General features: G+C 41.2%; 1 protein-coding gene across 1 annotated transcript in view; it reads right to left on the minus strand.

Annotated features, from left to right (window-relative positions):
- The window catches only part of MTCL1 (microtubule crosslinking factor 1), a gene marked incomplete at its 5' end in the record, with an annotated part of 52,657 nt that overhangs the window by 17,873 nt on the left and 19,553 nt on the right, over nucleotides 1-15,231 (minus strand). The window contains 4 exons of the mRNA XM_010079826.1: nucleotides 1-58; nucleotides 5,848-6,015; nucleotides 13,033-13,221; nucleotides 14,871-15,101. The exon at nucleotides 1-58 is cut by the window's left edge and continues 215 nt beyond it. Coding sequence (XP_010078128.1) covers nucleotides 1-58; nucleotides 5,848-6,015; nucleotides 13,033-13,221; nucleotides 14,871-15,101 — 646 coding nt within the window. The remainder of the gene's footprint in view (nucleotides 59-5,847; nucleotides 6,016-13,032; nucleotides 13,222-14,870; nucleotides 15,102-15,231) is intronic.

Consider the following 15,231-nt stretch of genomic DNA (forward strand, 5'->3'; position numbering starts at 1 on the left):
CCTTTGCATCAGAAGTGAGGCCTGTTTCTCCTGAGGTGTTCTCACACTTCCCTTCCAGCTGGCAATAAAATAAAACATTACTAGGACATTAAACTTTTTGTGGTAAAAGCCCAAGGTCTGACAATGAATTAGAATTAAAGACCAAACTCCACAAAGGTAATGGCAAAAATTACAGCAATTCTTAGATCTTAGGATCTCAATAAATGATCAAGTATGTTCAACTTGAAAAAACTTTTAAAATCAAGACAGTGAACACCATACTGAATAATCTCTCAACCTCTACCAGCTCATGCTATTATGGCATCAATTATGATCTTTCTGATGGGAGTGTGGGTACCAGCAATGAAGGAAGCATGGAGATAAAACTCCAACTTCATAATCATCTTGAGACAATTGCCAGGGCAACATCCTTGGCCACTTTTGTGTTCTCACTCAGTGCATCCAAAACCTAAAGACAGTGCATTCACCTTCTGAAGAGAGTTTTCCTAGAAAAAAACCTCAGCAATGGTCTTACTGTACAGCTCCTCACACCTTCCAAGAAAAGAGGGTGTTAGCAGCAGAAGGAGGTATACCAAGATCATCCCGCCATCTCTTCTTTTTCTGGTGTCTGAATTGATTTCTAGGGCAGTTAGCTGATGCTACCTCCCCTCCCTTCTCCTTTACTTCATGCTCAGGGATCAGCTCAATCAGATCAGACGAGCTGGCCAAAGGTAATACCTTCTCCGGAAAATACAGGCTCGATGGGGTGTCAGGAGGTCTCTAGTCCAACCCCTTGATGGGTCAGGAGGTCTGTAGTCCAACCCCCTGCTTCCAGCAGGGTTGTCTCTGAGATCAGACCAGGTTGTGCAGGACTTTGTTCAGTCAGATCCTGACAAATCTCCAAGCACAGGGATTACACAACCTCTCTGGCCAACCTGAGCCACGGCTGGACTGTTTCAGAGTGAAAAAGGCACTCAAGGGTTTTGTGTAAGTTCAAACAAGTGTAGAATTTATCACTGAAGCCTGACCTTCTGTTGACAGCTCAGTAGATGTGTGAATGACTCAGAATGGAATAAATCTCCATCCCCTGGCTCTGCAGGTGAACTGGAGTGAAAAGCAGCAAAAACTCATTTGTGCCTCTGAAGTTAAAGATGTCTTCGAGAAGGAGAGGCAGCAGGTCTGCTGGGAAACATATTCCTTTATCAAGAGAGAAGGCCAACACCCTGACATTGCCCTATGTGGAAAACAAGCACAAACTTTCTGAGCAAAGGACATTTCAGACTCGATTCAGGAGTGAAGCTTACTATCTCTGGAACAGCATCCCCAAGGAAATGGCAGAGGCATCATTGTTTGAGTTAATTTAAAATTGTACTGAGCTCCAAAGAACATCCTGTTACAGACACTTGCCTTGACAGGGAGATCTTAAAACACCTGTGTCCTCTACCACTAATTTCCAAAGTCCAGTTGTTTTCAACCAACCAACCAAAAAAAGAAAAAATATAAAAAAGCAGCATCCCATTTTAACAAAGTTGACATGACACTATCTTTCTCACCCATATCTTATTTGCACAGTGTAAATTTGTGGGACCCAAATGTGTGAAGTGTGAGAGTCTGTCCTGCACACAACTGCATGGCTTGGCAGTGGACCGGAGGTGCCATGGGGCAGAAACACAGAACATCCCAGGAGAGACATCTCTGTGCTGCAGGTCCATGATGGGAGACACCTTCCTGTCAGTGCAGCTCTTCAAGAAGTTGAAAAGCTTTGCTACCTTCCTACCCACTACCCAGCACATTGACTGCCCACATGGTAGTTCAGCAATATGTAAAATGATCGCTGCTAGTTTCCAAACTCACTGCTAACTTCAGGTAATGACCTCTTGCTTCTTGCTTTCACTTGTCCATTCACAAGTCCCCAGCTCCATTTCACGGTGCTGCAGGAGTCAAGAGCTGCTGCTGTAGCCAGGGTCAGCCATGCTGGCACCCATTCTTCAAGCTTTGTTTGCTTTGATTTTACTGTTCTGTGCCCTCCCTCCCCACCCTGGGTCCCCCTTGCAAGTTCCCGCTGGGTTTACTAAGTAGCTGTGGCACTAAATGATCATGTATGTCAGGAGTGTCACTGCAGAGCTGAGATCAGCCAAAATAGTAAGGGACAGTAAAATGAAGTAAACTCTATACTGTTTCCTTCCACCTAAGCCTGACAGAGGGTTCTTTAGCACTTGTTCTTTGTGATATATATGTTATCTTTCAAGGACTTTTGATGTCCCTGCAGACTTCTCATCTTGCAATAGGAGCTCTCAGAAGAGGTTGCTGGAGTGTCTGGGGTAAATCCAACCAGGCTGGAGAGCAGACTCAGCCTTACAACTCTGCTGCCTGCGGGGGAATAATGCCTTGTGGAGCAGCGGATATGGCTAACGTGCTAAGCCCCAAAGACACGCCAATGCCTGCAATAAATTCTGTAGCTGGCATTAAGCATGAAAATACTAAAATCAACCTATAAAACAAACAAATGCTCAGATGCAATAAATACTGTTTGTGTGATTATCCTATAAAGCAAATTCCTCCTTCCATTTCTTTGAATATCAAAAAAAAAAGCAAAATGTTGAACATCAACATGAATCATGCCCTCCCTCCCCTTAGACCACTGAGTTCTTCACCACCATCAGGCAAATTTTCAGCCTTTCAGTTAGCAAACAGGAAAAGCAGTGGTGCCTAGGCCATCCTGCCTGTGAAGTGCAGGAAAGCTGAGAAACACAATGGGGAGTAATAACTTGCTCCACAAGAGTGATATCCTAAGAATGCATGGCATCCATTAGGGTGCCATGCCCAAGCTGCCAAAATACAGCAAGTCATCCTGTGCCAGATCATGGGCTCACCCAGACCAGAGCCCTGGCTCTTGCCCCATTTGAGAAGAATACAGGAAGTCTGTAAGTAGAAAGATGAGTTCAAAACCAAAGTAATTATACAGTGATACACCTTCAGAATAATTTTCAGGTGTTCAGTGATTCGGGACCTAAAACCTCGAGTCAGAGGCAGTGCCTCTGGACTCAGAAGACAGTTCTTGGTGCCTGCAAAACATAGAATAAAGCTCCTAGCAAAGAGAGTCCTTCTGCCTCTGTTTTGATGGAATGGTTTAAATCATGGGGGAAAGGTCCATTGGTGGCTCCTTAGCACGAAAGTCTAGATGCAACTTTCCTACATCTGCTAAATGCTAAGGGTAGCCAGATGCCTCTCCATGTGCACCACAGCTTATATTCCCCCCAAGCATACTGAAGCTGGACCACTGGTCAGAATCCTAGTGAGGGTCCGTGTCCTTATGTGCAAGTTCTCAATGCGTACACAGGGTTTCACCCCTCATACCAACTCCCTCCTTCTTCCAAACCTTTCTCAGTTCCCAGTTCCCAGAATACTCAGATTTTTCACTTGCCCAGTTTGGAGGCTGTGAATTGCTGGGACTCCTTATTGGCTCAGAGTTATCGCAATCCCATACTTGGGAACAATCTCATTATTTCTTATCTTAAAAACAATGCTTAAGGATCCTTCTGCCAAGTAAGGTGTACATGCATTTCTGAAAGCCAAGACTTTTATTTTTAATGATATATGCAGTCCTAAAGCTCCAAAGCAGCAGGCAACAGTCCATTGTCACCTCTGATATGCAGTGCTTTTGTATCAAAGTTTTCCTTTTTCCTTTCTTTCCTATACAGAGAGTTGAAGCATCAAAATGCAAAACCATTGCCAGTGACTATTAATTAGGAGTTGACTCTCTTGAGGAAAATGCTCTTGTTAATTGACCTACTGCTCCACCAAAAAAAAAAAAAAAAGTGGTAAACAGCAGCAGTGAAGACAACAGTGGAAATGAGAAAGGCCTTGATTTTCTACAGGCTTGTCAAGGGTTTGGCAGCTCTCTACCCCCACTACCGTGGGAGTGCTGTACAGCCTGCTGCTTCATCACTACCAGTCAAAACAACAAAATGACATCATGAGAGGTTCTCCTACCCACATTGACATGACAGACTTGGCTATTTAGTTAAAGCTGTTGTTATGCCATGTTGGTACAGAATAGCAAAAGATGTTAACGTGACTATACGTAATGCTGATATTTTGTGTTGTTCACTAGCTCCTCCCATTTTGACCCTGAAATTGAACCCAGAACAAAAACACCCCACTTTTAAAATCCTTAACATCAGTTAGAGTTAAATTTATGTTTATATTATTTCTATTTCAGATTTATTCTGTTATTATTTTTATATGTAATTTCTTAATTGCCTCCTTGTAATTGTGTGCACATACACAAGATCTCAGTGGGACACTCACGTTGTCTGCCCTATCCTAATTGACATTCTGATGATTTATGTGCTATCTTTTTGCTACTGCATTAGGGACCTGTTTTCACTGTGAAACAGAAATGTGGTTTGGGGAATTGGCTAAGGAAAATAGTTTTATGTCTTAAATATTGATGAGTTTCATCCTTTCAATTTGCTGTAAAAAAATGTAAAAAGTAACACCCATGGCTCGATAATTACTGTATGTTCTACATTATTACTGGTAGAGAAGCGGAGGTAGCAAAGAGCCTGATAATGCCACCAGAAGGAAGGGTGCAAATCTATCTTCTCCCTGAGCAGACTATCCTGCTTGCCAAACATCAGCCGAAGCAGCAACCTGGCAGTATGTCGCCCATGCAGATGCAAACCATGCAAGCTCTAAATTGGCAGTTCCTTGACAGACTAACTTTCTCTAACTTTTGTTCTTTATGCCATCTCAAGTTTAAGGGAAATCTGTCATTGAGGTCTTATTTTGGAAGGAGTGAAAATAGGGATTGATTTTGTTTCCTTTTTCAAGTCATCCATTGTCTGGAAAGGTGTGTGCACTAAGAAGCAGCTGAACTGAGAATCTGAATCTGTTGAAATAAAACTCTGCTAAAACGAAAGCTTCTTCATTCTGGGAAAGCAGCCTACAGTACCTGGACAGGAAAAGCAGTGCTGGTATCTCAGCTCTGTGTGTCAGAGTGTATCTCCAGCATTCAGTAAATCCTCCCAAATGTACCACCCTCCCAGCAGTGAATAATTTTATTATATTTGCCTTCTGCAGAGAAGCTCTACAATTACAAATCTTTTTCTCAGGACCTGAACATACTAATTCTCCCACCCCTCCCCTCTTCAATACAGAAAATTAGAGCTTTTATGCCATCAGCTTTGGAAATGAATCCCTGTCGGGTTTTTTTGCTGATTTGCTTTCATATTGCATCAGAAACAGCCCATCTTCTGTGAACAGCCGTACACGACACTGAAGCACCTGGCACCAGATTTTATATACATACTTCTGGCAGTATCCCATGGTGGGTAGCTAGAACTCTCACTTCAGTGGGGTACCATCCATCACTCACTAGTAGCTTTGAATAGCTGGTTGATATTAAAATATTGATCTAACACTTCAGTGTTATTGTATCAGTCTTTTCTCTCCTATGCATCAAATACCACAGTTGTTGTGTGCCAAGGCACAGTGACAAGCTAATTGTGAGCACACTGACATCAAGACATTTTCTCTCCTATAAATGCCAATAAATACAGACACCTGCATGGCTCATTACCACAGCTGAAATGTTAACTAGCCAACTCTTCTTGAGAAAATACAACAAGCAGAGGTTCACCTCCTTTGTCCTCACCAACATTACACAGTACCTACTTCATGAGCACTTGCACTGGGGCAACTGGAATCCAGGAGGCAACTCAAGAGATAAAGCTTTGCTCAGGCTTCAGGGGAGCTTTCAGGGTAAAATGGATAAATATGACCCCTTTCCTGGCTTTCACAGATTTTGTGTTTCATTAACCAATTCAGCCATTCTTTACCGGTGTTAGACATGGGGGACGTTACCTGCTCCAGGTGGCACTTCAGTTCAGTCATTTCCACCTCCCAGGCTGCCTTGTGCAGGGCATACTGCTGCTGGAGCCCCTGGCGCTCACGCTCCTCATCCCGCAGCTCCGAGCGTAAGTCATCCACCAAACCCTTCAGAGCATTCAGGAGCTTCCGATTTTCACTTGCCTGCCGCAACAAAGCAAAAGAAATGCTGTTATTGGATGGCTTTACCTTCCATTTTCATTTTTAGGGGAAAAAATGCCTGCACATCCACTACATGGAAGAGGAAGTGCCTTGACTAACTTTTGCATGAGAAAACTAAGAACACCAATGCCTTCTCTGTCTACAGGCTGCCCAGGGTAGTGGTTGAGTCACCATTCCTAGAGGTATTTAAAAGATATATAGATGTGTCACTTAGGGACATGGTTTAGTGGTGGACTTGGCAGTGTTAGGTTTACAGTTGGACTCAATGATATTAAGGGTCTTTTCCAACCTAAACGATTCTGTGATTCTGCAATTCTATGATTCTTCTTGTTAGCTCTGTTCCTGAAGCACCCATGAAAGCCAAAGATACTTAAGTCACTCTGAAAAAGGCACTAAGCATCTTTATGGATTGAGGACATCTGTAATAACTTATTTTTTAATATTGTAGACCAAAGCTATATCATTCCTGAGGTTTGCTGGTTAGCTGGACATCTCATAGACACGGTCATTGCTCAGCATCAAATCTCAAATATTTGTAAACTACATATAAAGAAAAGGGATTAATTTTCAATGCTTTTGTATTATCAGATAAAATTACTTCAGAAAAAAAATGTGAGGTTTTGAGCTGAGTATCTCGGCTAAGATGTTTCACTACTCTATGCTTCACATTTCTCAGCAGTCCCAGGCAGTTGCACACAGGTTAGCTTTGCAGCAGCACCCTGTTTGGTACCAAAGGCATGAATGCCAGGTAGGTCGCTTTCCCTCTTCCAGATAGGATCAAAGAGCAAATCCTCATCCACATCTTTTTGAGAATATCATGGTCATACTGAAAATGTTGTCTATGTTCTTGTGGTAGCCAGGAGCCAAGGATGAAGTTAAATTAAAAGTCTAGCCCAGAGCTGACATCTGATCTTGGCAAGTACTGAAAGAGAGCATGTGTACTTATTCAAATCTCTATTTTTTTTTTCTTAGTTTTGGAATTTACTTTCTGCAAATACCCTGGAGACTTGCAAAACCTGTCATTGTTACGTTAAATACTGAAAAACATTTTTTAAAGATTTGTTCTAGATCAGTAAAACAAAACATATCCCACTGATTTTTGCAGTCACTGAACTAGAAAACAGAAATGTGTAACATGATTTATTTATCCAAAATTTAAATCAAATATTCCCAATGAGCCTCTCAAAAACCAGGGAGTAGCCAGAGATTGTATGTGACAAGTTACTATGAATATAAAAGACTTTTAAGAAAATTATACTTGATTAGAAAACACAGCACGAGCAGAAAAATGGGGAAGCTTACTCAACAAATTCAGAATTTAATCACCTGATTCTCATGAATGTGTTGGCTTCCTTGGGAAGGCCTAACTCAAATCAGCTGTCTCAATTCTTGCATAACAGTCTAATTAATTTTATTTTGTATTTATTTTCCCAAGTGGAGGCTTCCTGCAATTCCTCTTTATCTGGTGTTTTGTGAAGTACATATGCGGGGACTTCTTTGTAGACAAGCCTAGTAAACAGAAGTACGCAAAAATCTAAGTAATTTTCATGTGCTTCTCTCAATGACGATATATATAAAATTATATGGAGACAACTAAGCTGATTTCATATGCTTATCAAATTTTTGGCATCACTGAACACACCTCACCCACTTTTGCAATCACTAATCAGACATGGCAGAGTGCCTTTTTTCTTTAAAAAACAAACAGATGTGGTCTACTTTTTCCAAGCCATTTGGTTCATCAGCAAAAAATATGCTAGGTGCAGGGAAATGACTGCAGGTGCTCACTGACTGACCTATAATCTGTTCGGGCTAACGAAATGTGATGGTGTACAACATGGGGTTTTATAAGAAACTCACTCACAGAAGCAGAATTAACTCCATTAACATTTAATGCCAATTAGCAGTTTCCTACTATAGAGCAGCAGTCTCCATCATGCATATAAGATGACCTGCTTTTCAATATGTAGTGAGATTTTATGTTTCCACCATGAATTTTCATTCTGATACCCAATTAAGGCTAAATTCTCCAAAGATCTCAAGCCCCTTGTGTAGTAATCAGAACAAGAGCTTTTCTGAAGATTTGTCCTTAGTGTCACAACAGGGGCTGCTGGGTATCAAGCACATAAAAATCTGGCCTTATCCTCCTTGAAAACCCTGACCCCAAACGTCTGTGAATTGTTTTCATCAAAGAGCTGTATTCTGTATTCTCTGGTACGCTGCATAAACCTTTCTCTGGCCAAGTAGTCTAAAGGCTCCACGAGGGCAATGAGGCAGAAGAAAAATAAAACCAAATAATACTAAAGCAAGCTACATCCCTCATTCCTGGGCATACATTTGATAATTTTACGGTCCTGTAAAACTAGGTTTGAAAATAAAGAAGTGATGGACTAGTACAGAGAGGAGCCAAAAGAGCCTCATTGCAGGTTTGTAGCCTACTGGGATGAAGGCACGTCTTATTTCTAGAGGCATTATATCAATGTCACTGTTATGAGACAAGTACCCCAGGTGCCCCCTGGGCTTTCTGGGATTTTAATTAACTTGCCAATATAAATCCAGTTTTGGTTACATACTTCTAATTCCTGCAGAGAAGTCTCTTTTGCATGACTTTGCATTTGCAGTCTGAAGTTGGAGATGTCTCTGAGATTATTTTTCTGTGTTACAAACTGGAGTGTTTTTGGAGAACTGATGAAGTAATTTTGAGACAACGTGCTCTGAAATACAACATTTACATCTAGACATGCTTTAGGTTTCTGCTGGCAAAACTGCCAAACAGCTTCTGCATACGTCCCATAGATACACAATAAGTACTGCTATTGTCTTCCCATTCCTCCCAGGGATGTTGTACAGGCAGAAGAAACATGGCATGGCTGTCATTCCCTGGACAGTCTCCGTGCAAGGAGCTGGCTCTTTAGTACCTTACCAGTTACCAGAATTTAGAGCATGGAGGAATCTGACTGATTGACGACTGATCTAAGATAAAAGAACTACAAAAGCAGTTTAAAGTCTTATTGCATCCACAGCTCTGGATTTATAGGTAAAGGAAACAACAGCGACAATAAGCAAAAACTTAACATACTAAACCTCAATTAAATTCCAGGACTTTTGAGTCTTTACGAAGCAGAGATGTGAGCCTCCAGCCCTAGAAAAGTTTGTGACCAGAGCAGTTGTTTGAAGGTTGGTTCTGCTTTTGATCACAATTTTTTTTTTTCTGATAATTTCACTTAAGACTTTAGCCACCATCTGGTATTACAAGCAGTTTAGTATAGCAGTCAATTAAAAACACAAGGTCAGGAGCCTAAACAGCAAACGAGAACTGTGTTTTCTCTGTCTAATCACAGATCCAGACAAAAGTGAATCTGGATCTTGGTGCAAATCATTTTAGTAAATGTAGGTCTTCCTTACTATTCCTTTGGGCTTTTCTCTTAGCTAAGCTTTGAAAACAAATATTGTATGAGCAAAAAAAGATCTAATTGGGGATTTTCTTGACCCCTTCCAGCAACAACTCAAGTGTATTGTTTTTTAATTCTTTTTCCATGGGACCACAGGCGTGTAAACTCTTTTCTTCTTACTCCTCTAATCTTACGCCATCCAACGGGCATCTCACCCTTTCTACTCAGCTGATCCAATCCTTTTTCCACAGGCTGTTCTTCCTGATCTCTTACTACACACATAGAAATGCTGACTTACAGCAAGCTCTCCTCTACTGTGCCACCAGCCCAACTTGCCTGATTATCTCCTGCCCATGACCAGACTTCCTGCTTGGCTCTTGAGCCTTGCCAGTTCCTTGCTTGACCCTTTCTGCAGTGTGCCCCAGCTACCAACCACAGGACCATGCAATGAAGAGGAAGATGAATTGGCCCTTCTAAGGGTCCCCATCTACTCTGCTGCTCATCAACTAAACTTTTTTCTCCCCTTCCCCCTCTGCTATGCCTTCATCCCTCCACACAGAGGCCACATAAAAATCCCAGACAAGTGAGATGTGTACTTTTCACTGAGTCAAGTATGTCAAATCATAATGATATAAAATCAGAGGCTGCTTGTTGAAATTAAGGCTGCAGTGTTTATAATTTTTCTCAAAACAATTCCACTTTCCAGGCAGGGTGAGAAAGTCAGCAGCAAAGAGCGCAGGCTGAAAATACAAGCCATTAAATATTAACATTAAATGTTAAAAATAAAAATGGGTTACTTCAGGTTACCATAAGCTCACTATTTTTTCTGACCTAGTTAACTCAGCCACTCCTAGACTATCACAACATTTCCTTCCTAATGTGAAACAAGTGCTGATGCATTTCATCTCAGAGCTTGCCAGGCAGAACCAGCAACTTAGGGTCTCCTGGGCAGATGCAAACTTTGGAGACTTCCAGCTTCACCACTCACCCCAAATCCCCTATATAAACAGTGCTTACTTCCAGCTGAGAGCTTAAGGAAATTGCAGAAGACCCCCACAACCCTGGGTGTTTTTCAGCACAGCCTGACTACCCAGTGGTATACTGGGAGGTGAGTACTGCTGAGATCAACCATTCAGGAAGGACGTGCTATGGGTCTGCTCATACTCCCAGAGCTTTTAAAGCTGGAACACAGGTGAAGTGGTTTTTTGCCCTAGTTTTGTTTAGTTAGTTTGTTTTGGGATCACATATGAATTAAGCGGAACTGATGTTTATGGGTGAAAGTCTGCAATGTGTGTAGAGCAAGGGCCAGGATCTGTGAGGTTGGTGGGCATGGCAAAGGTCCTGCATGCAGGAAGTTTGCAGGGCCAAGCCATCCACCATAGAGAGATAGACAACTAGGGCAAGAGACACTAAGAGATGTGAGGGCACAGCCTGGCAGAGCCTCAAGGGTGCAGGAGGTGTGCAGGCAGCTATATCTCTATCACAGTCCTCCAGAAAACACTTCTGATGCCCTGAATCTATGACAGCATCAAAATTAACCTACACTAAGGCTTCCTATTTGTATGCCAGAGAATAATCACAATCCTTTCTTGTCATTGACAAATACAAGTCCCATAGCACTGCAAACCCTTTTTACATGCCTGTCAAAAACCACAGTGTTAGAAGATTCACTAGTGTGAGCGGGCAAAGCAAGTAACAGTGCTTAAAATGAGAAATATTTATCAAACTTTCCCACTCTTGGAGTGTTGAAATAACCCTTCTTTCCTGACTGGAAGACAAGAAACTTATTTTTCCTTCACTAGTCCATTTGGATATCATGCAATATTCAATATCAAGAGGGGTACTGACAAGTGGTCTGTTTCCATGGGTCATTTCTTTAAGCAAGATTAGCTAGAACTGCTGCATTACAACATCATACAACTTATATAACAATGAATTCTAAGCAATCTACTTCCCATTCCTGACACCTTGAGATTAATGCCTAAGCAATGATTATTTCAAAGAGGACACAATTTATTTGAAAGTTCTTGGTCATTTTAAGAGATGTATGGAAAGTTAGTACGTGGTAGAGTTTCTACTGAGATAGTATGTATGTTGGTTTACATTTATTTTACTCATTTTACATTAAATCAGTCTACAGATGGAATGCAGTTAAATTACATGCTCAGGAGCATCTATTCCATATCCTTCTTCAGCATCTGCAAGAGAAGAATTTGCTGAGAGGATGACAGTTATGGGTCTGGGTGACTGGCAAGGTACATCCTTGAAATCAGCAATGTCTGACTTCCCCCAGGATCAGTAACACTAGAACCTTTCCAAATGCCAAACTGATCAAATTAATACTACTTTGATAGCACACTTCACAGAAGGTAATAGCTAGAGAATGAAGTTGTCAGCTAGCACTATGAAAAAGGAAAGCAAAAGAACATATAAACTTAAAGCAGAATATGAAGTAGCATAAATACCACAGATCTCTACCATTTTTTATTCAAACAGAAATTCTAACTGAAGTTACACCTTGAACTAGAGAGGCAGGTTGCAAGAGAGCCTGTGCATCTCCCAGCACCAGCCTAACCCTATTATAGGATAGAGGCTGACTGTTGCCTGCTGTGTATCTATTAGACCATATGGGTAATAAGTAAACAGGTTGCACGTAGCTGTGTGAGTCTGGAGAATTCAAAGCAAAGAACTGAAATACAAAGACACACACTGTTCCCAGATCCTGTGGTGAGTCCAGCAAAGTAATGCTGTTATAGAGAGTACATATTTGTCTGAGAGCTTTCGTTATAGCGCAGGCTCCCAAGTCAAGGGCCTGATAGAGATGGATCATGAAGCATAAAGCTTCAAGACCTTTTTCACTGAATTTGTGTTTTACACAGAATTCTTCCTCTATTCTACTTATGATTGCAAATAATTCTGTGTAACAGGATTCTCTCATCTGAATGTTTTCCATTTTAAAAATGTAAAAAGATGCTCCTGAAGAACTGTAGGAAGCCTTAAGTCTGCCCCCTTTGAACATTTGCCATTATTATTGTTAGGACCGCTGGTATATTAAATGCACAAAGGAAAAAGCTAGGATTTATGGCAGTGCTCTGACACACGCAGACAGGGCACAGGAGATGTCAGGGGAAAGTCAGCATGATTTGCTTTTAGGCATTTAAAAACAAGCCTAGTGACAGGAAGGAACTTTTGCATTGTTTTCCCATCATCTCTAAGGGAAACATTAAATACATGTGCTAGTTTCTTAAATTATTTAACGGAAATAAAATCACCTCTTCTTGCTAAAAGCTTGACAGTAGAATACAATAGATGTGCTCAGGCAAGAGGAGCATGTAAATTCTGCAAACCATCACATACTGATAGACATTTCTGGGCAAACAGCCACAAGAGGAAATAGTATTTTTCACTGATAGCATCTGCCAACAGAACAGTAATCACGTGGCTCCTGATTAAATATAAATATAATGGGTGAAATCCACTGTAATTGCTAGAAGTATTTTTACAAGCATGACTCTAGGTGATTTAACACAGTAGCAGAAAAAAAAATGAACTCCCTCGGAAAATACAGTTTCCATTCCCAGGGCATGCCATACAAATGGTATAGTACCTGTTTCTGCTGCTGCAGTAGTTCTGCAGTCTGCAGCTGTGGTCCATGATCAGTGCTCTCCATGGTGGGACGCTGGGAGAAATCTGTCAGTGCAAACACAACATCCTCTTCCTCGTCCTCTCGCTCTCCATCATCCACCTTTTGTTCAGACTGAATGCCAAAGTCTGAGAGGGCCTCAGGGTGCTCAATCTAAAATGCCAGAGATGGGACACATCAACTCTCTTTTCCCATTTAGCTCAGGGGCAGAAATCTATTGAAGGGCTAAGGGAAGGGACTATCTTCCCCAGCATCTCTGTGGTGGGATATATTGACTTCTACTCTGTATGCTACAGGAAATAATCTTTGGGGTGATATATGACATGTTGCATATGTGAGCACAACAGTATGCAGGCCTGCAAAAGAGGAGATCTATGCAGCTGACAAGGTGGGTGTACAACTGTAATGCAGCATGATGGATATAATCCATCATGCATTAATGAAAAGCTATACAAGACACTGGTGTATTGTCTGCTGAAGATATGGAGATCAGGAAGTATCCAAATCTAGCACTTTATTCCTCTCTAATGCGTCAGCAAAGCATATGACTCCAATAATGACTGGAGGTGGATTGATTGTAAATTAACAATTCAAAAAAATCCAAACAGTGAAAAAATGAAAGCTACTTTGATATTAGAGGATGAGGTAGTTTACACAGAAGCAAATTAGTACTGCTGAAGTAAAGTAGAAGCAAATTATTTCTAAATAGCTACTCGTCTCTTGTTTCTGACTCACAGTACCACAGAAGATGAAGGGAAAGATGTTCATCCACCCTTCATCTAAGAATACAAACATTAGAGTATTCAACTTAAGCATACTCCTACCAGACCTGAAAGGTTACTTGTACTGCCAAATGGAGCAAATGCTGAAAAACACTAGGCACACAAGTATCAGGAACACTGAGAAAAATTACTTAATTGCCTTAGCAAATAGTTTCAGAATTGCAGGAACCTATGAAACAAAACTATTACTCTCAAGAATTTTGGATAAAATGTCAGAATAGACAAACACATTTTTCTACTTCGTTTTTCTTTAGGTAAGATTTCCAAAGCAAATGGTAATTCTGGATGTGCAACTCAACACAATTTATTGGCACCTTTCTTCACAGTGCATGTTGGCTGGCAATCACACTCCTGCTGAGATGTGTCAGCTTGGGGATTCCAGGTTGTTATGTACTTCTGAAAATCCTGCTCTTAATTTAGTTGCTACTTGGAAAATCACCATGATGACTACTGGCGTACTGCTGCTGACGGTGGTAGACGTATGTATGGAGAAGAGGAACAAACAAGAATGAATCACTGCAAGTTCCCACAAGAAGCTGTACAATTCTCCTGCCAACACGAAAACAGAGCTTTCCTCCATCTGTATTGCTGAAGTCTTTGTAAGGAACACACTGTGCACATGATGAGAAAAACTACAGCTCTCAACCCATCTATTTAGATTTGAGTCCATCAGCTCACTAACGTTATTTTTTCTTTCCCAAAATTATTCAGGAGTCGTATCTTTTGAGACCTATTAAATTTTCATTTACTATGAGAGAATTTTTTAGGACCAGATGTTTGTATTAGTTAAGGGTTTAGATTTAACAATCGGTAATATGTAACATATCATGCAGAATATACTTTAGCCCAAGCCAATTAAAAAAAAGGCTTCATGTTTAATATGAATTCCCTTTCAATCGATGTGTAATTATAAAGCTGCTGATGCCACATCATATTTAGAGTCTACACTTAGAGAAGGGACACCCCAGTACCCACCCCCCTACTTGCAATTTCATTGGGTTAGTAAGGCAGGACAGTTACCTCTACTATGTCCTGTTCTTCCTCCTCCATTCGCTTGCCTTGCCGCCAATGTTTCAGCAGCCACTTCAGTTTGACATACAGAAGAAAGGTGTCCTGCTTGAAATGCCTGAGTTCTTGCTGCAGCAGACTTTTCTCCTGGCTCCAGGTCTTCTCTTCCAGTTTGTTCTGCAAAGTCAAGCTCTGCACTTCCAAGTCTTTCCTCCGCAGGGTCTGCATATGCTCCTCCTCCAGCTTTAATGGAACGACAGACACCGTGTCAATGGGCTGGTGTCCTGGGGTGATCTCCAGGACTTGTACTTTGTTGAGTGAGACAAACCAAAATCTCTAATTTTGATTAGTAGTGAGTAACTAGAGTTTGGCT

The sequence above is a fragment of the Pterocles gutturalis genome, unplaced genomic scaffold, assembly GCF_000699245.1.
Source record: "Pterocles gutturalis isolate BGI_N339 unplaced genomic scaffold, ASM69924v1 scaffold24069, whole genome shotgun sequence".
NCBI classification, from domain to species: Eukaryota; Metazoa; Chordata; class Aves; order Pterocliformes; family Pteroclidae; genus Pterocles; species Pterocles gutturalis.